Source organism: Doryrhamphus excisus, chromosome 6, assembly GCF_030265055.1.
Source record: "Doryrhamphus excisus isolate RoL2022-K1 chromosome 6, RoL_Dexc_1.0, whole genome shotgun sequence".
NCBI lineage: Eukaryota > Metazoa > Chordata > Actinopteri > Syngnathiformes > Syngnathidae > Doryrhamphus > Doryrhamphus excisus.
Window position 1 is genome coordinate 15,015,068 of NC_080471.1, and position 21,211 is coordinate 15,036,278.

Genomic DNA, 21,211 nt, shown 5'->3' on the forward strand with positions numbered 1-21,211 from the left:
TGATTTTTAGTATTGTCTATTCAAATAGTAAGCTTCTTCTACTAGTCAGTTTAAACACACACATCCTGTTAGATCCTCTGTAAAGACTTACGAACAAAAGGCAAATATTGCTCTACCTGATCTTTCCTACATTTGTGTGTGTGTGTGTCTTTGAGTGTGTGATCGCTCACCTGGGTGGAAAACTTTGTATCCTGCCCTCCCTCTTATCCTGCACCGGTGATCACAGTCTTGGGAGTTGCTGCAAAGAGGAGTTTACTCAGCAATGGAAAGCTTTAACTTCTCCAGAAGGAGTTTGCATATTTCATTGAGCGTGCGGTTGTAGTTATCCGAATGCAGGACAAATGTTTGTGTCCCCTCACCTGTAGGTATTCCCTTTGGAATGCTGGGGAAACCCCCACAAAGGACCCATTCAGTGGCAGGACAGGGAGTAGGAGGAGCCAATCCAGGAGGAGAAACAGAAGCCTTCCCGTCAGGAGAGTCACTCCGCATAAAGGGCTGTTCAAGTTAGAAATCAATCAAATTAAAATGAAATAACTGTGATGAATAATGAAATATATGACACTTAATCAACCATGACATTGTAAGTGCATGCTGAGAGGCTGAAATATCAGCTAATTATAAGAAAATAATTGAGAACTTTTACCTGTATGGTTAATACACAACAACACGTGACCCCATATCATATCAATTACCACATACAGACAATGGATAGCAACAAAAACACAGCATTAATGCTCAGAATTACTGAGCATCATAGGGATACTAGGGATGTCTAGTGTATGTTTCACTCTACACCACAAGGGGGCAGAAGACACTCATATGTTGCTACAACCTCATACTATTAACTCAGAGGACCTTGGCATTTCACAAGGATAAAAAACACATAAAAATATGTTGTTCTTTTATTATAATTCATCATATTTGTATCAAAACCTCTAAAAATAAACATGATCTACAAGCGTAACTAGCTGAGCTTGATATAGCTTCCTCAGTCTGACTATTATGAGCTGCGTTTGTAGGCAAAAAAAACAAACTCCAAAAAACAAAGGAAGAAAAATAAAAAGGATAAAAAGATTCTCATATCAGAAGATAACAGTCAATTTCTCTGAATTGTCCGCTTCAATCCTTGTTAGGATTACTGCTAACCTGTCTTGTGATATACACACAGTATGTAAAATAAGAGGTCCCTGATCAGACCCCAGGTATCATGGATGCAAATAGGGAGGGCCAACAGGGGTGAAGCTCCAGGCACAGACAAGATAATAATCTGGATGGTCCTCCTCCTCCCAATTCTTCCCTCCCTCTGTTTTTTTCAGGCCTCCCACCCCCTCTCATACTGGTGTGGTGCGTTTAAGTTCACTGGGAGATGGGGGCACTCTGTCTCCGAGCTTTGTGAAGCTGGTAGAATGGCTAGGCTTGGTGGAGTGTTCCTCTGAGCCGGGGTCTCTTTGTCTTGAGGGGAGGGTGGAACAACGGCCTTTGCCCCGAGAGCGAGGCCGCTGTGGCGGAGGGCCCTTTAGAGTGAATAGTTCACTGCAGGTTTTGGGCTGCTGTGGGGATTCGGGATGTGGAAATGAAGGTGATGCCTGTGTGGAGAAAGGGTTGGCTGATAGCGATGATTCAAAGGCCACCAGAGAAGCCTGCTGATGGAATCTGGTGAGGCTGCTGGAGTGGCTGGGTCTCGGCAGGCTGTAGCAGGCATCGGCTCCTCGGTGGCGCGAAGGCAGGGTGGAGCAGCGGGCCTTCGCCCTGGCACCTGGCTCTCTGGGAGGAGGAGCAATGGGAGCAAAGAGCCTTGCGTCGATTTGGGATGGTGATATTTCTGTCATGGAGCTGCTCTGGCAGGAACCACTTTTGGATGGCGGATTGGATGGAAGATCTTGTTTGTTGCTGGATGGTGGTATCTCTGGATCTTTCAATGTGTTTGTTGAGGGTTCTTCATCTGCATGAAAATAAATATGAGAGACAATAAGGATGCTGTTGACAAAACAAAAAGGCATTTAAAACTTGCTCTGCAAGGTATGTCGGCCATTATGGACATTTCTTGTGGCAAACTTAAAACATTAATCGACAGTTAAAATATGAAAGTCACCCATCAAAAGAAGTGGAACGTTCTTGTCTTACCTAAGAGGCCCAACTGACTCATAAGGGCGTCCAGATCCACACTCTCATACTCATCGGTGGTCGTCCCAGCATCATATTCCTCCTCCTTTCTTTCAGGTTCACTATTGTTTTCATTTGTTCCATCTTCTGTCTCACTTGTTTTAATTTCCTCCTCTTCCTCAGCCTTTTCCGCCGCCTCATCTTCTCCCTCACATGCTTGCTCCTCATCTCCTCTTCCACCGTCATCATCAGATGACTTCCCAACCTCTGGATCACTGTCACTGTTCCTACTGGGTCCTTCCAGAGTGACATTAACTTCTGCTTTTTCCTCATCTTCCTCCTGGTCCTGTTGCGGTTCTTCCTCCTCTCGAGGTGCTTCCACCACAATGTCTATGTTGGTGGGAAAGCAACGGATAGAGCGTTGGGACGAGAGCAATTTAGCACGTGCTTCCTGGTCTTGATTGAGCAGAAACTCCATCAGCATCATGCTTTCTTTCTTCAGCTGCTCCCGCAGTGAATTTGGCACATCGGGGATCATCCAGGCTACCAACATGCTAAGGAACATGGCCAGGTTCTGAAAGAAGTCCAAACCTATTGTCATTAAGTACTTATTCATCAAAGAGTACAAACAATGCCATCTGGGATGAATGGTTACTGTATTTCCTCAAATAGTAGCATCCATTCAAACCAATCGATCCAAGTCTGTAAAGCCTGACCCCCTTCTCCCCCCAAATAAAAATATAGATCTGTCTACACTCCATTCTAATTAAGATACACCAATTTCTTACCTGGAAGAATATCACAAAGGCCAGTTTTGCTGCCAGAACAGACCAGTACTGTTTAGAGAAGGTGTAGGGATCCGGTGCCCATGGGGGGTCCCTGTAGTCCTTGTACCTAATGACCAAAAAGGCGGGATTTTGTAAACAATGATTACAACCACTTATTACTACACAAGGTTATGGCTTATGTGGGGCGGCCATATTTAAAAGAGTCGTCCTGACCTGCACAAGGAGACTCCAGTGATGAGTGTAGTGTTGGGTGCGGTGCCCGTTGGGAAATTGGTGACATTGAAGTAGGACAGCGAGTGTTCTGTGTAGCCATTCATGGTGCTGTTGACACTGTAAATGTACTGGTAGACCATGCGTGGCACAAACTCTGACGTGAAGGAAATAACGAATGCCTGGCGAGACAAAGAAACAAGTCATTATACTTGTACTACTACCAACTGTCTACTTGCATTATAGACAGGGTGTTTATTTACGTATCTAAACCATTTATTTACCTAAACAAGTGTTTTCTTTTGCTGGTAGGGAATCAGGAACTCCAATGTTGTTAGGAATTGTAAACAAATGTAGCTTTCCCTTACATTCGAAGAAACGCTTCCTGGGAGCGCCTACAGCGCATTCCCATATAAGGAAGCCCACCTATGTGTGACATCACACCCATCCAGTTTTACCACACCTTCTGAAACCGAGTGTTTTGAGCCATCCCAAACTTCATCCAGGGCTTACTTCCAAATGGAGAAAACCCACGCATGCACGGGGAGAACATGCAAACTCCACACAGAGATGGCCGAGGGTGTAATTGAACCCTGGTTTCCTAGCTGTGAGGTCTGCGCACTAACCACTAGACCGCCGTGCCGACCAGTAAAGCATTTAACTTACGAAAATACCGTTTCTCCGCATACTGACTGCATACTGTAGTTCAGTTGCTGTTCAGTTGCAAACATCATGAATAGATGCCTTCAATGGAGAATTGAGGGTAGTTACATTAGTTAGTTACATGAATCGACTAAGCGCACAGGACCTCAATAAGCCCATCTATCTCTTAGGTCTCACACACACTTACATTGGTAATGACAGAAAACTTGCTGATTCCACAGAGAATGTTGTACCATATTCCTGGAGATTGCATGCACAAGAACAGAAACAAAGGGTGGGAAAGATTGAAGTGTTTGGTGCGGGAGAGACAGACAAACATGGAGGGAAAGTGAAGGTCAATAAAGTGATTAAAAATCGCTGGACAGTTTCACATTCACACAGAGAAGAATCACAGAGTGGGTGTGTGGAGAATACTGTATGTACCTATGTCTTTACACCTCACAGCATCCGGCCGCCTGATCTCAGTCACAAACTTGGAAGCGTCCAGTCGGATCTCAATGACGTTGTTGAGAAGAGCAAATGCAGGCGCCAGTGGGAAGGAGGCCACAAACAAGGATACAAATCCATACTGGATGACTGCAGACAGAAAGACATATGGCTCATGTGACAAGAAGAGGGAAGGAGAGAGTGAATGTTAGAGGAGGAAGAGGAGTAGATGCTCACTCATCTCCATGTACTCCGGGCTGACACCCTCAAAGGGCTCGAGAGCAAAATCTTTGTGGAATTGTTGTTTTGATCTCTTTTCATCTGCTTCATTCATCTCCTCCTCATCTCCTCCGTCCTCACCGTTTTGCTCTTGGATGGTTCTGTACATCTTCTTCAACTTACTAAAAAGAACACACAAACACAACAATGACTATGACTCCTAAGGCGTGCAGTTTTGTGGAGTGAGAAGAGAAGAAGTGAGCATACGGAACGAGAACCTCGAAGACATTATTCTGAATGAGCTGTTTTCCCAGCATTATCATACTGAGTTGAATGCACAGCTCGATGAGGCAGCCTGGAGGTGCACACTGTGGGAAAACAAAAAAAACAACACACATTTAAAGTAGCGCTGTCAAAAATAGCACTTTAACTACCGAAACTCATTTATTTAATCAACAAACACATCTAATGTCTGTTTGTCATTGCAACGACACTTCCTCATTGTCACTAGACAGACCGCAAGATGCATTCACTGACACCACAAACAACCAAAAAACACAAAGACGCACCTCCTCCATACGATAGTCGCTGAAGACGTAAACATAGTCGCCAGGCCGACCGGAAAACCTGAATGAAGACAACACAGTAATTAACAAAAAAGGGGTTGGGGGTGTCAAGGGGCTAACTGACACTAACCTGCCCTTGAAGAAGGCCACATAAAAAATAGGTGCAAAGGCGTTCATGGATTTCAGGAAGAAAGATTTGAAGATCAACCTCTCCTCAAACTCTTCCTTCGTCTTTGGAAGCTCTGCAAGAACAATAAATAGCAAACACATAATCACCTGCTTATTCAACCCCTAAAAATCTGATCTCCAAAAAATGTTTTCCAGCAACATGCAGCAATTCGTTTTTTGAAAATGATTGCCATAAATACATCTCTGTTTTTGTACACAGTCTAATAAGGCCAAACTGCCCCTAACAAACGAGTCAGTGTGGTGGCTCAGTAACTGTGAAGACTGGCCAGTGCTTCTTTTAGAGTTGGAACACCATAGACAGATTCCAGACAGGGAATTCTTTAAACATATTTATAATGCATGTGTGGGTGGTTCATACAACAAACAGAACAATGAACTGTCTCTTTCCTCCTTTCAAGCACGGTGCCATGTACCGATGAGGCATACCAACGCACGGTGTCTCAGTGTTTGACAAATCTGTGTTTTTTTTTTTTTATTTAGGACAAAATTTGGACGAAAATCATTGCACAACATGTCTTGGCTTTCATACACTGTCTCAGTTACTGTATAGTTATTGCCAAACAGTGCAAAGCATCCATGAAGTGGTGACCCAGTCTTTGTGAAGAATGGAAAGTGATTTTTTTTTCATTTGGGACACTATAAACAGATTCTAGCCATGGACTCATTTAATGATCTTTACTGTGTATGATTTATTTGTTCATTGAACGCACACAGAACCATGACCTGGGAGCTGGGCTGATGATACGTTCAGGTGCACTGCATATTTGTGAGTATGAAAGAAAACTGCTTACAGCTGAAAAAAAGTTGCAAATGCCAGGAAACGACTGAAAAGAGTCATAGCAAAGAAGAAGTATAGCAAAGTAAAAATGTAGCATGTGTTACAATAGGATTATAACCAAACAGTTTAAAGGAGACATATGACAGAAAGTGATTTGGGTCGGTGCATGTAATGCTGCTGCTGAGGTTTACAGTAAAGTTCAACTGAGTTAAGTTTAGAATTAGAATGACACCGTGTTGGTGTCAGTATTCTCTGTAAAATGTATTTTGTGATAATATTTTTGGGTATCTGCGACAGATTCATCCATCCATTTTCTATGCTGCTTATGCCCCATTTTTCTGATGATGAATAAACTGATGATGAAAACGATAACAAATACTATTATATGTTACCCAGCTCGGTCAGCCAAACAGCAATGGCTCCGTAGACCTCCTCCAACACCAGTACGACCAGCATGTTTAGGATGATGCCTGTGGTGGTGACTGTCATCCTCACGCTAGCTTTGGCTTCGGGATCGGGGTTCATGGACCACACACTTAACATGCAGATGCGATACACTGCCACCCCAAACACGGCAGAAAAGGTCACAAACACCTGGACACACACACACACTATACTGTGTATTTTCACAAATGCCAAAATGACAATATTACCAGATACAATTTAAGATCATTAAAGATAATAAGTAACAAGAATAACAACAATTAAAAAGCTGTACTATGTAATGTAGGTGTAAGAAGTACCAGAAAAAGCAATGTGGACACGTTGATGAGGTAACCTGACAGGTGATCCTCAATGTCCAAGGACTCTGGCTCTTGCTGTCAAGAAGGGAAAAAAAATTACATTATTATCTTTCAACATTCATGGATTTCTGCACACACGTGTTATGTTTTCTGTCTGGCAGGTGTATGTTTGCCAGATAAAATCCCCCTCACCCCCTCCCTTCCCTTTCTCTCTCCACCAGTAATCTGGGCTAATCTCAGGCAGGTAAGCAGCTTTGGACACAACCAAAGCTAAAGGGGGGGGGTTCCTCCCAATGCACATTATTAAAACTCATACACAGGCAGCTGCCGTGTCATAAAGTAATTGTCCACCCAGGACAATTTCTAATGTTTGTTTGCATAACATTTGCAAACCTCAGTGTGGCTAGTGCTGTTGGACAAATGAGATTAGGGGTAAAAGCATTAGCTCCCAGGCGAGGTTTAAATCACCTTAATGCAACAGCCCCTCCCACCCCTCCAGCAAACCTCCCACACAAAGGCAGCAATACCTGGAAGGCCAGCATCTGGTCCTTCTCTCCGTCGGCTCCAACTCCACTTTGAGTCAGCTGCAAGACAATCACAACTTGATGAAACTTTGGTAGTGATCATGTTGGCATGAAGCATCGGAAGGTGTGATATTTTTAGTCTATGTTAAGCATCATCAGATACGACCTTCTTTTTCCGCTGTGCTTTCATTTTATCCTTCTTCTCCTGTAAAGCCTCTTCATATTCCGGCCTCAGCTCTTCCTACAACGCACAAACACACATAAAGATACATACACACTGTTTTTGGTATGAAGAACACAACTTTGCTATTTTATTGAGTACCTGAGTAGTATTATTAGTATTGATATGTCATAATTGGCCTAAAATCCACAAGATAAAACACATGATGCCCAGTGGGATACATTATGGTGGTCTACAGCATTCATTCATTCATTTTCTACCGCTTTTTCCTCACGAGGGTCACGGGGGGTGCTGGAGCCTATCCCAGCTGTCTTTGGGCGAGAGGAGAGGTACACCCTGGACTGGTCGCCAGCCAATCACAGGGCACATATAGACAAACAACCATTCACACTCACATTCATACCTATGGACAATTTGGAGTCGCCAATTAACCTAGCATGTTTTTGGAATGTGGGAGGAAACCAGAGTACCCGGAGAAAACCCACGCATGCACGGGGAGAACATGCAAACTCCACACAGAGATGGCCGAGGGTGGACCCTGGTCTCTTAGGGTCTACAGCATGGAATTAGGTTATTTTGGCATCTGCCGCTTACTAACTTCCCAGCTTAGTAGACAAATGGCACTCTAATTGTGTTTTTATCCATTTGTCTATCACAGGGTTGGCCAGTTTTTTATGATGTTACTGCAAAAAAGCCACATCATACACATGAACATCATTCCCTCCTCACACACATACCTTTCAGCCAGATTTATTGTAAATTCCAGATTGATGTTGGCGTGGAGTGAGCTGAAGTGTTGCTGAATATTTGAAGCTTTGAAATGCAATAAAGATGCCTGACATAAAAGGCAGAGTGGCTTGCCTTTGTGCTCAACAACAAAAACAACAACAAAAAATATGAGTTATTTACTCGAAAGAGCAATGCGACCGGGGAACTATTTTCATTCAATGTGTGCCATAATCTCAAGCAAAGTGTGCACGCAAATACCGTAAAGAACTAAACTTTGATATGCTTTCATGCCTTCATAAGAGCAAAGAGCCATGGGGTCAACACACCTGGTCTATTGTGATGGAAATATGGATGATGTCCAGCGGGATACACTATGGTGGTCTGCAACACTGCATTTCTTGTTATTTTATATCTCCCAAATAGTGTACATATGATGTCCAGTGGGGGTACATTGTGGTGGTCTGCTACTAACTCACTTCCAAAATACACTGTAATTGTGTTATTTGCATGACAGAACATTCCAGAAAAAGCCACATGGGATACAGTCATGCATTTCTATTTATTATGCTATCGGCCATTGTTGCTCATTGTTTTTATGGAATTGTAAATTAAGTGTAAGATTTTTGTTGCCATACCTTCTTGATTTAGGCATGATTTCTCAATATCTCATAAAAAGCATCATCATGCTCTCAATGAGCTCACTAAAACTACATCATGATTAATTTTTTATAATGATGATTAATTTTGCTATTACAGTTGCATGAAGTGGTTACAGAAACATGCTCACCTGGACCCGCTCCTTCAGGCAGCACATTTAAAGAAACAAGAGTACCAGAGATGTGAATGAGTTGAACAGGGTGTGTGCTTTTTATAACTCAGCTGAGGGTAACACTCTTTCCTTGACTGATTTGGGATTAAACAAAACCCATGTGGAAAATGGGCAGGAAGGATTTAGAGATGCTGAAAATTGCTTCATGTGCACTATTCTTAGATTTGATAGATGTACCTCCTCATCCTCCAAGCTGGTTAGGTCCCAAGTGTGTTTGAGACACATCTGTCTCCTTTTCCAGTGCTCCTGGAAACAGGCCGCTAGAGAAGACAAAGCATATTTTTTAAGTTGATTATTTGTATTTGTGAAAAATACATTCTGAATGCAAGAATAAGAAAAAAACATTAATAGGGTGAAACCTCGATTTTTGTCAAAAATGTCAGACAAAAAATGACAGTTACCCCATAGAGACATGAAGATAGCGAAGAGAACCGTAGCTCCGTTGTCAAACAGGTAGGATGCCTTAGCCAGTGAACACACCGTACTCAGCTGCCAGTAGTCACACACTCCGTCACACAGTGGACACATGGTGATGTTCAGGTTGTCATCGCATGTCTCCTGACTTCACAATGGAGACACTGTAAGGCGTGCACTCATCATAGATAATACATTGCCTTAGTATCAGCCTACCTTGGCACATTAGTGTCCACAGTAAAGATACCATAGAGGAAGACAATGATGCCCAGTACCGATGGAGGGATGAGGAGCTGAGTATAAACACCCAACCAGGCAAAATATAAGCCAATCTGCTCCCCAAAGTACTTCCTGTACAAGAAATATATTTAGAAATACTGATGAACAATTGGAGCATTTTGTGCATTATTTAGTGTGTACAATATACAAACCTGATGAGATCCACAGGCTGGTATTTGTGCATGACTCCATAGTTGGCCCATTCGTCATGGAGGACCTGCATGGACATCAAAGCATGTGAATACGTAATTGTGGAATGTTTTTCTTCATGAACAGAATAAATAAGCTCACCTGTCTATCATTTCGCTGATCTTTACATCCTCTCCTGGAAAACGACCCCTGGGTTCAAGATAATTGAATATAATGCAATGCAAAGCCCATGAAACATGCTACATTTATCTGTATTCCTAAATTCTTAAAAAAGAAAACATCATTTTTATACTTACATCATGCAAAGGAAAGGCAGAGATGTAGACATCCCGAGCTACTAGTGACATGATGCCTGCAGTAAAGCGCAAAAAAGTCAGCCTCCTGTGTTGGATATCATATACGGGACACAAAACAAGCACAGGACCAATCCTATCCTCACCAGTGGTTTGGCAAGTGTGTCTGCAGGTTGTGCGTGAAATAATCTCTGCAACCTGCACACAAAGATAAAAACACATGAAGTGTATCATCCTAATGCACAACAATATCTATAAGCGGCACTTACGATTCTGCTGCGTGTTGCATTGTCAAAGACCGTCTCTGTGGATGTGATGTCGTACCTGCAGGAAGTGATGAGAATATGTTTACTTGCTGATAGAGTTGTTTCCATGGGTGTGCTTCAGTTAGCACGGTGCTACTCACAGATGAAGCTTGTCTCTGATGAAAGGGTGCTTGAGTGTTTTGAAACAGGTGTGCGTCTGCGGTTCTTGCTGGATATCAAAGTCTGGGACGTCCGGCTGAAAGGGTGTGTTGATGATTGTGACAAAGGAGTCCCACAGTCCTGCAATGCCCGTCCTTTTCCGTAATTCAAATTTCTGCTCGGAAAAAAAAAAGGGAGAGGAGTTGCTGAGTATGAGCTAATATCAGGGCAAACTACAGGCATTATAACAGTAACGTGTAAAGTACTGTGCTGAACTACCTTTTTCACAGCAACTTTGATCTTCTGAAGCTCCGCCTCTCGACTCAGTATCGACCATGGGATGTGCAGCCGAATAAAACTTATGCCGTTTGCCCTCTGCATACATTATAAACATAAGCGTCAACAACAAATATACAGCAGAAACGTCTGAATGACTTGTTTGTTTGACTGCTGTTGTTGGAGCGGGATAAACCTGCCTTTAACTGACAGAAGGAATGACCCAAAGGCTCCATAACGGGATATTTGGTCGTTAATGATGACGTGAAGTATGGGATGAGAGCACTGACCGGAGACCTCTGAATCCAACTTGCTTATTTAATTACAGCAGTGACCTTCATGCCAGGGTGTCAAGTGTTCATAAAGCAACATTTGCAACTGGCCGCAACATTAGGTACACACATTGTGAGCTAAACGACAGCTGTATTAAAATACGATGCCTTTACTAAGATAACAATAATGCGCAGTTTTCCACTGTCAGATAAATATTAATTAACACTAACTTTATTCTGGGGCTGCTTTTTGAGTTATATTTTAGCATTCAGCTAAGCATCGGCTTAGCCTTATCACTTGTATCACTTGCGATACGATATTGCAGGCTTGGATATCAGCCGATAACTGATATCAGCACAACTCATATGCTTTTATTACTTATTTTGAAGTGTGGAATGTTGGAAAAGGCTTGATCAAGTGATGTTACTCAAACAGAAAGCAATAGTAGCAACGGCAACAGTAGGCATGAGAAAAAAACGAACCATTTACTTCTTTATGAATCTGGTGTATGCGATGTTTAGCTAGCTTCGAGGTGCACAATTAAGCATTTAAACCCAACATTACACACGACGCTGGCTGTGTAAGGCTGGCTATCTTCGCTGATTTTTTTGCCATCCCTTTGGCGTTTTCCTGTTTGATCCCACTTCAAATAAGTGATGAGGTTGGTTATATTAAACTTCCCCAGTTCTGTGTTCATCACGGAGAACCTGTGCATCACAAGTTTTGCACTCAGCTCCAATGTCTTTTTCAGATTTTAATCTCTCAAACTCATTACCACTTAGTAACTCATTAGCGGTGATCACATGGGCTCGCCCTGACCACTGCTAGATAAATGTTCTGGAGAGGAGTCTGGAATCAACTGCTTGTATCAGAGTGTTGACAATTTTAGACGCAGGCCGATATAATACAATATTGGCTTTATTGGATATCCAACATCAATATTGGATCGGAATGCACCGTTCCTATGGCACAGTAACTTGGTTCAATGGTTATCATCATCTTTTGTGGTAGCATCACAAAAACACCCAAAAAGCCAAAGAAAAAGCACAACACAAGTGAGGTTTTGTTTGACTTTTGAGGCATTTTTTTCTGAAGGTTTTGGGTGAACTCAAAACTGTACCACTATCGTGCTAGTCTATTTGACATGTTACATTCCCATGAAACTGACATATACAGTATTAGATATACACAGAATCATGTAATACACATGCTCTACTGAATAAACAGCCCTCAGTAATGACTCAGTAATACATACATTCCAAAACCACAATAATAAACATATTCTTAAATGGATACATCTCTGGCAGCATCAGCCAAAGTGTTGGTACTCCCAACACTGAATACTGAAATGCACCCTTCAAAAAACAAATGGACAGATGGTCCAGAGTGACGACTGAACACAGCACACGCGTCTACACATTCAATCAAAGCGAAACCCACCCCGTCACCCTCCATATGTGTTCATGTGCCAGCACAAACACTTCTGTCACTCTCTAATAAGGCCCTATAATCTGGCCTTTGGCTTCACACTTACGGTCAGCCAGTCTTAATCCTCAGCCAAAACAGCAGCTGATATAACACGCAAGTGCCATCGCAACGCACAATGCCCAACAAAACACAACACAAAACCTACCCAGATGTACAATGCATGCACTTCTAAAACAAGTGAACCCATTATGCTTAGTATGTTACTATGAATAGGTAACCAACATAGTGGACATAATCCACTTAGTACAATATCTGTTTTAATAAATTATTTAAAAATGATGATTATGTGTTGAAGGCAATGACATTTTTTTTTATTTATTACATCTTGATTGTAATTTTTTACTTTACTTTAGATATTATGTATTTATGTGTATGTTTTTGAATATACAGTATAAATACATAATTATAGGCATAATAAGTCCTGCCGTCCCTGTGTTAAGTCCCTATACGTGTACTGTGTCATGTAAGGTTGCCGACACTGAGCTGAGAATATCAGCTGTAAAACATCAATGGGTTCTGTTTGAGAGCTTCACACAGGCTATGCCAATCGATGCCAGGGTGTTTGATCACTCCCTTATCAAACCTTATAAACCTCCCAATGAGAACCTCAGCATCCTCATCCCTGCTACCTCCAGTTCTGCTTCCTCTATTTTCCCTCAGTGGCACTGTCTCTAGACCAAACAACATGGCTGGTCTCAACACAGTTTTGTATACATTTCCTTTCATTTTTGCTGAAACTCTTCTATCACACAGCACACACACTTTTCTCCATCCGTTCCATCCTGCCAGCACACGCTTCTTCACCTCCTTTTCACAATCTCTAATGTTCTGAACTTTTGATTCCAAGTACTTGAAATTCTCCACCTTCTGTATCCCTTCTCCCTGTAACCTCACTCTCCCCTGACAACTCATCTAAGAGGTCACAAAAGACCCCAAAACAACATCCAAAGAACGACAGGCCTCACTTAAGGTCAGTGTTCATGACGCTACCATAAGAAACACCATTAGAAAGACACTTGGCAAAAAAAGTACATAAAATTCTCCACCTTCTGTATCTATTCTCCCTGTAACCTCACTCTTCCACTTGGGTCCCTCTCATTCACACAAATATACTCTGTCTTGTTGCGGCTAATCTAATTCCTCTCCTTTCCAGTGCAAACCTCCACTCCACCTGTTCCCTACTCTCACGACAAATCACAATATCATCTGCAAACATCATAGTCCATGGAGATTCTTGTCTAACCTCATCTGTCAGCCTGTCCATCACCATAGCAAACAAGAAGGGGCTCAGAGCTGATCCTTGATGCAGTCCCACCTCCACCTTGTATAATTGTATATATATATAAAATGTATATACTAAATATGTAGTGTACATCTTCCAAATAAAACTGCAGTCTAAATCCAATGCATCGCAGAGGGACACACTTAAGAGCACAAGCCTGTCCTCAGCTTCAAACTCTGACTCATCCTTGACCTGTTTGGCAGCAGTCCAACGACAGGATTTGCGTTCACTTCACTTAAGAGTGACCCATAAATGTATGCCCGAAGAAATCAGAGCAATTACGTAGAAAGCAGGGAGTACGTACCTCTTTATCACGTTCTAGTTGCAATCCAGCTTCAAGCAGCCCAGCTTCAAACTCCTCCCTTATTAGAGCCTTCTCCTCCTCTGAGAGCTTGGATTCCTCCGCATCTCCTGAAGGAGCTCCTCCAGCATCCGCAGACTCCGGATCCATTTCCCACAAGCCAGGTATAGGTATTGGAATGCTACCATTGGAAGCAATAGAGAGCCGTCCCCTGGATGCCCGTCTCTTTTTGTATTTGTAACACAGCACATAATCCACCTTTCTCTTGCCGTCAGCAAAGAAAAGCCCTGGACCGAGGTCAATGCCAGACTCCTACATAAAGAAACAAATGATATAAATTAGGACGCATGAGGAGTGTTGTAGTGAATAAGATGAGTACACTGAGAAATGGGTCATTGTACCGAAGGAGGAGGCTCGTCATTGTCAGGCAGGCTGACAGCGGCGGGGCCTCCATTAGCGGCGTCGAGGCCAAGTCCGGAGAGCGAATGGGCCAAGGAAACAAGCTTTGCAGAGTGAATGGACGACGACTCACTCATTGCTGTGATGACGGACAAACGCTCTTTTTCGTTTCATCCCTCTGGTGGAAAACAGGAGTATTATTGCCTTTGTTAATGAACAATATTATACATACAGTAGCTATTGTACCGGATATAACCTCATTGTGGACTTAATGTTGCAATAAATTAGTGTATATTATGCAGATCCTCCAGGGATTCATACAAATTCGACCTATCACAGCAAATTATGCATGGCCTCATAACTTTCTTCAATTCCCGCAACTTTCCCGCACATTATGGCCAATTGAATTGGTCCCCGAGCAGCAGCAGGTGTAAACTATGTGCAATGTGTCGGAACATTAACAAAAGTTAACGATCAATAGGCACTTTTCCACCGTAAAACATGCACGGAGAATGATTTCATTTGTGGACGACAGAGCAGACAGCAGATAATAAGGGAGCCTGTAAGGGAGTTTGTTTTCTAAACTGTGCATGCATTTGTGTAAAATGGGCACATGTGTAAAAATTAAATCAACAGAAAAGTAAATAAATGAAGCCTAAAGATACACAAGTAATGTCCTTTGAAAGTGTTTGTATTGTCTTCAGTGTAAATTATTTTTAACTGCAAATGTTTTTATTTTATTTTTTTCTTATCTGAGATAACATATTTAATCTTTTCCTTATAGGGATACAGGTGTACTGTGACTGAATAAACCATATTTAGCACATTTTTGTGTGTGCATGCTTTTCTCAGGCTTTTTGTTCTTTATATTGTTCATTTATTACTTATTCTTGACAAAATCAACTTAGAAACACAACCATTTTTTGTAAGTTTCTCTTTCTCACCCAATTTTATCGCAGCAAACACCGAACAAACACTGCAACGTCATTTGGGGGAATAAAAATCCACAAAATTAGGCATCAAAAAATAAGGCCCACGAGATCCTACCGTGCTTGGCAAATTGCTGTCAATGTTGTCAAAAATGTGCTCTGCACTTGAGTTTAATAAAGCATATTTTCTTAGATTTGTCAAACATATTTGCTTGTGGGTGTTAGGGTCACAAAGAAGACTTAGAAATGGATAACAAAATCATAAAATGTTTGTGAAAGAGCTACCACAACAATCACATATACAGCCTACAAAATTGTTTGTCACACTTAAATGCTTCATATCATCAAACAAATGTATATATTAGTCAAAGAAAACAGAACACAAAATGCATTTTTTAAATAAAATGTTTTGTTACTAAGGGAGAAAAAAAATTAAAACCTATATGGCCCTGTGTGAAAAAGTGATTGCCTTCCCGTTAAAACATAACTTAACTGAAATTAATCGAGCTCTATCAGTCCGGAAAAGGCCATAAGGGTATTTCTAAAGCTTTGGGACTCCAGCAAACCACAGTGAGAGCCATTTAGCCACAAATTGCAAAAACATGGAACAGTGGTGAACCTTCCCAGGAGCGACTCATCTAAGAGGTCACAAAAGACCCCACAACAACATCCCATTGGCAAAAACAGTACTTAAAATTCTCCACCTTCTGTATCTCTTCTTCATGTAACCTCACTCTTCCACTTGGATCCCTCTCATTCACACACATATAATCTGTCTTTCTGCGGCTAAGCTTCATTCCTCTCCTTTCCAGGGCAAACCTCCACTCTTCTAGAATCTCCTCCACTTGTTCCCTACTCTCACTACAAATCATCATCTTCAAACATCATAGTCCATGGAGATTCTTGTCTAACCTCATCTGTCAACCTGTCCATCACCATAGCAAACAAGATGGGGCTGAGAGCTGATCCCTGATGCAGTCCCACCTCCAACTTGAACTCTTCTCTCACACCTACAGCACATCTTACCACTGTCTTACAGTCCTCATACATGTCCTGCACCACTTCAACATACTTCCGTGTTACTCCAGACTTCCTCATACAATACCACAGTTCCTCTCTAGGCACCCTGTCATAGGCTTTCTCCAGATCTACAGAAGACACAATGCAGCTCCCTCTGACCTTCTCTGTACTTCTCTATTAACATTCTTAAAGCAAATACTGCATCTGTAGTACTCTTTTTTGGCATGAAACCATACTGCTGCTCACAAATGCTGACTTCTGCCCTTTTTGGAAGGTATACATCTAGCGTAGAGTTAATGCTGCATTTCAGAAATATAACATAGCGTAAAGATGTAACAAGAGTAAAATATACTGGTGGTAGTGTGATGGTCTGGGGCTGTATATATAATTGGAACCATGAAAACCTGCTGTCTACCAAAAAATCCTGAAGAAGAATGTCCGGCCATCTGTTGTGACCTCAGGCTGAAATGAATGGTCCTGCAGCAGGACAGTGATCCAAAATCCAATGTGGCTGAATTACAACAATTTTGCAAAGTGGGCCAACATTCCTCCACAGCACCATAAGAGACTCATTGCAAGTTACCACAAACTTGATTGCAGTTGTTTCTGCCAACCAATTGTCGCCCAACCAGTTATTAGGTTCAGAGAGCAATCATGTTTTCACACATATATTTTTTCTCCCTTAATAATAAAATGTTTCATTTAATGAATGTTCAGCTGTGTTGTCATTAAATAAACTCAAAATTTGCTTCATGATTTGAAACATTTAACTGTGGCAATGCCACATGCAAAAAAATAAATCAGGAAGGGCACTTTTAATTAATATAACAATTATATAAATTAATAATAATATAATAAACAGTATAAAATATATACTGTTAAAATAAATAGAACATTCTTCCAGTAATATTTCAGGTTTCTGTGTCAGCCATTCATAAGTTGATTTTGACTTTGCAGTATCATGTGACGATAGTGCTTGTTTTTAAGTGACGGATAAAGAATTTAAGCCAAAGTTAAGCTGTCCCTCCACTTTTTTTTCTCACCCCAATTGAAGATGTTGGTTGGGATTAAGTTCACACTCCCGGCGGCACCATTTCCAACAATCTGCTGGGGTAATTTGGTCACTGGGCTTATTAGTTTTGGGGGATTTTAAACGAGAAGTCGCTATCCCCCAACTCAACCAGGAACTTTTTGTCATTTAATCTTGACATTCAATTCAAACAAAAACAGCTGTTGGATTGTTGATATTTTAAAGCACAAAAATATATGTCCATGTATGTAAATGACATGATAAATACTTATATATAAAACACCAATAGCCCACCACAGCGGGTGACAAATGGTCACTATGGCAATGAGAGAGATGGTATTTTCCTCATTACAGTAGCATGACACTGTAATTTTTTTTTCACCCAAAATGTACATGTAGGTACTTTGCATCCATATCAAACAACAGGTTACATACTTTACATCCTGCATATACAGCACTGACTTCAGCAGTCAATCCACTTAAACATTTACGCAACCACACTAGCAATGGTAATCCCACTTCAGCATGTGTTGGAAATGGAGAGTATGGGTTCAAAAGGTCGAAGTCATCACATGCATGTCATCACAGGACACGGGGAGGTGTCTGTTTGAGCGATTTTTAGATTTTTACAGGCCATGAAAGCATGTAAATTAAAAAAAAAAGACATAGCATTCAACAAACAATTCATTTTAAATTATTTGATTTGAAGTTATTTTGTATTAAATTTGAGATGCATTGGTTAGACTGACAAAAAGTCCTGCTGAAGAGTTTTTTTCTTTTTTTCAGAATTAAAATGCACTTCAAGCTCAACGTTTATATACTAACAGTCAATAGAAACTTTGATATAGAAATGTATGAATATTTCTACTTATAGAATGGTTGTAATTATACCTTCTGGATTTAATGTTGACTTGGTGCTAAGGTAGTTGAGATAATGATGAGTTGTAATGTTGTCACTGTTCAGTATACATGGGTTGGTCTCTGTGAAAAAGTGGACCAAATACACATTGCACAATACTCAGTGGGTGCCTGCATAATTTGAGGTTTGTGTTTTGGGACCCGTATAAAAGGCCAGTATTGTTAGTCCAGTTAATTGCATCATGCCACATCATGTGAACAACATCGCCAGGCACTGGCCATGGTGGAAGCCGCTTTATTCTACAGTAATATAGCCAGGTGTATGGACTGTTCCCAACCTACAATCAGAAACCAGCATGAATGCCACAACACAAGCTCTGTTGACAATAGACCACGTCCAGGGCGAGAGTGACAACTCCCGACCAGGATTGCTACATCCGGTTGCAACACCATTGGGACCATTTTTTTTTTGCTTTGAAATTATTCTTGAAAGGTTAGATTTTTGTTTCTGTATGCCAATATTCTAAACAAATGATTCATATGAGAAAAATCAAGAGCTGAGGTCGAAAAATATGGTCTAAAAGTTTCTATTGACTGTCAAGTGTATATCTCAACAGTCATCTTCACAAGTATGTTCTGTTTTTTGCAATAGTTAAAACAAAAAAGTGACGACAACTACAAAAATGGTAGTAAAGAGGAGCAACAAAATTGGTAATTCAGTAGTGCTCCGTAAAATATGGCTAAAGGGGTAATACATGGACCCCAACTATAATAATAAAATTATCTCTCCCAACCACCTTACTTTTTTTTGGATATATTATTTAAAGAGGTTAACTTCTTTGTACAGTTAAACAAAACTAAAAACTGACACTTTCAACAATCAGATTTCCGATTCTATGAGTTGCTATGCCAATCTAATCTGCGCAATGCCTTAAGAATCAGACAACCTGGCCCATGTCAATTAAACACTATCAACAATGGGGTTGTTTACGCAATCAGATTTTAGATTGCCTTCACAGGGCCAGCTAGCAGGCCTCCAATAACAGCAGCATTTCTCAACCTCTGATCAGTTGGTCAAAAATTTGACATGCCAAGTTAGCCAAGCTAGCCAATTTCTCCACTTCTATACACCTGCATCATCAAAGGATGGGGCGGGTAGTTTGATTTTATTTTATTATACAACAGTCAAATTATAAAAAAAAAAAAAAAGCATCATGCAAAAAGTCAACTTACCTTCTACACCTTATTACGAATAACTTTTTTTTACACTAACACAAGCAAGAGCAAGTAGCGTGTCGACTCAACTCAACCGGCTTTCCTCGCCACTCTCTGTAACCACTTCACCACAGTATGCTTAATAAAGGTTTTATGAGGGTGCAATTTTCTTACTGGTGGGGATGATTTCACTTCAATTGTTTGACCAGCATCTTCTCATATTTTGAACCTGCTTTGTTATGAATAGTAAAAGCTCTACTCTGTCAATAAGTGCACAACACGTTATCCAAATTAAGTATAAATGTAGTCAGTGCAGTACAGTAGTAAATAAATAAATACATGGTCATGTGTGTATCTTTGCAGTCATTGTGAAGTAGGCCCCTGTAGGAGGACACGCGTCTGTCAGGCTTACTGGTCTGTAAGCTCTGCTGACAGCTCAACAACACAGGCAGAAAGGTCAAATGCACCCTCATATTAATGGGGCAAAGGGCACCGGGGGCTGAGGGAGTCGATCTATTGCTGTATGTCTTGGAAAACAACACATTACACAGAGCTGATTTGAACTGCTGTCATTTAAGGTAACAACTGCAAACTTTTGCACAATATTGATGAATTCACTCTGCATGTAAAGCACATAGAAGCCACATTACATGCAGGACAGGACAGGACACTCGTACAATTTTTTTTTTTTAATTTACAGTCACCGCTTGCGTGCGCAACAGTTGTGCGCACCAAGATGGTCAAGTGAAAAAAGCGCGCGCGCACACACACAACAGGAGATACAACACCCAACCGCCATTTTTGTTCCTAATGAATGATACTATTTCAAATGAAAGTAGTTTGGTATGTTCACACGCTCGTGTAAAGGTGCTAGCAAGACGCACCCCAAAGTTTTCTAACGTATTGCGACTTTTAAAGTGATACAAGTTCAAATTAATAGAGTATATACTTACCAGTGGTCGTGGATGATCAGTAGGCACCCCGTGGAGAAGGATGATAGTGATAAAAAGAAGACTTGCAATGAGTGCATTGGCGTGGACCAAAGACGGTGGACAAACCGCGCGCGCTCCCGACACTCCTGGCTTAACAGGCACGCGGGCGAGGCTGCTAATTCCCCTGACCAGAGAGACAGGGAAGGTGCGATATGCCGATTAACTAAGTGCCGTGTGTGTTGTTGTTTCGGCGACGTTGCAAGTTATACTCTAGCAAACGTCAAAACTATAAAAAGGACTCTCCTTTTTTTGTTTCAAGTTTTTTGTTGTGTTGTCTAATGATAACAATTTTCAACAAGTTGGATCACTCGGTGAAAGGTTTAGTTTTGACAAAAGATGTCAGGCAGCAGTCAATACATCTTATTCCTCTATTATTTACTTTACTTAGTGATGAGCATTACTGCCACCTTTAGGATTTTTGTGAAATTGCAGTACGATTGTGGATTTAAAAAAAATTGTTATGCTTAATGCACAGCGGAGTAGTGGTTAGCACGCAGGCCTCACAGCTAGGAGACCCTAGCTCAAGTCCACCCTTGGCTATCTCTGTGTGGAGTTTGCATGTTCTCCCCGTGCATGCGTGGGTTTTCTCCGGGTACTCCGGTTTACTCCCACATTCCAAAAACATGCTAGGTTAATTGGCGACTCCAAATTGTCCATAGG

General features: G+C 41.3%; 1 protein-coding gene across 2 annotated transcripts; it reads right to left on the reverse strand.

Moving 5' to 3' along the window:
- Nucleotides 1–170: 170 nt before the first annotated feature.
- ano2a (anoctamin 2a) lies at nt 171–20,677 on the reverse strand. Of its 2 annotated transcripts, XM_058074597.1 has the most exons (29): nt 20,513–20,677; nt 14,510–14,685; nt 14,112–14,420; nt 10,768–10,863; nt 10,491–10,663; nt 10,354–10,408; nt 10,231–10,282; nt 10,088–10,143; nt 9,933–9,980; nt 9,794–9,858; nt 9,579–9,713; nt 9,350–9,510; nt 9,126–9,208; nt 8,907–8,918; nt 7,376–7,450; nt 7,213–7,269; nt 6,686–6,760; nt 6,335–6,536; nt 5,106–5,217; nt 4,979–5,036; nt 4,677–4,777; nt 4,428–4,591; nt 4,188–4,340; nt 3,952–4,004; nt 3,105–3,283; nt 2,892–2,997; nt 2,125–2,677; nt 360–1,942; nt 171–238 (listed from the first exon to the last, which is right to left on the reverse strand). In XM_058074597.1, exons 2-28 carry the CDS (start codon nt 14,642–14,644, stop codon nt 1,332–1,334), a joined length of 3,879 nt encoding a protein of 1,292 aa, XP_057930580.1. In that variant the 5' UTR covers nt 14,645–14,685; nt 20,513–20,677; the 3' UTR covers nt 171–238; nt 360–1,331. The 2 variants fall into 2 exon arrangements, with proteins under 2 accessions (XP_057930580.1, XP_057930581.1); XM_058074598.1 differs by lacking the exon at nt 8,907–8,918.
- Between the last annotated feature and the right edge of the window lie 534 nt (nt 20,678–21,211).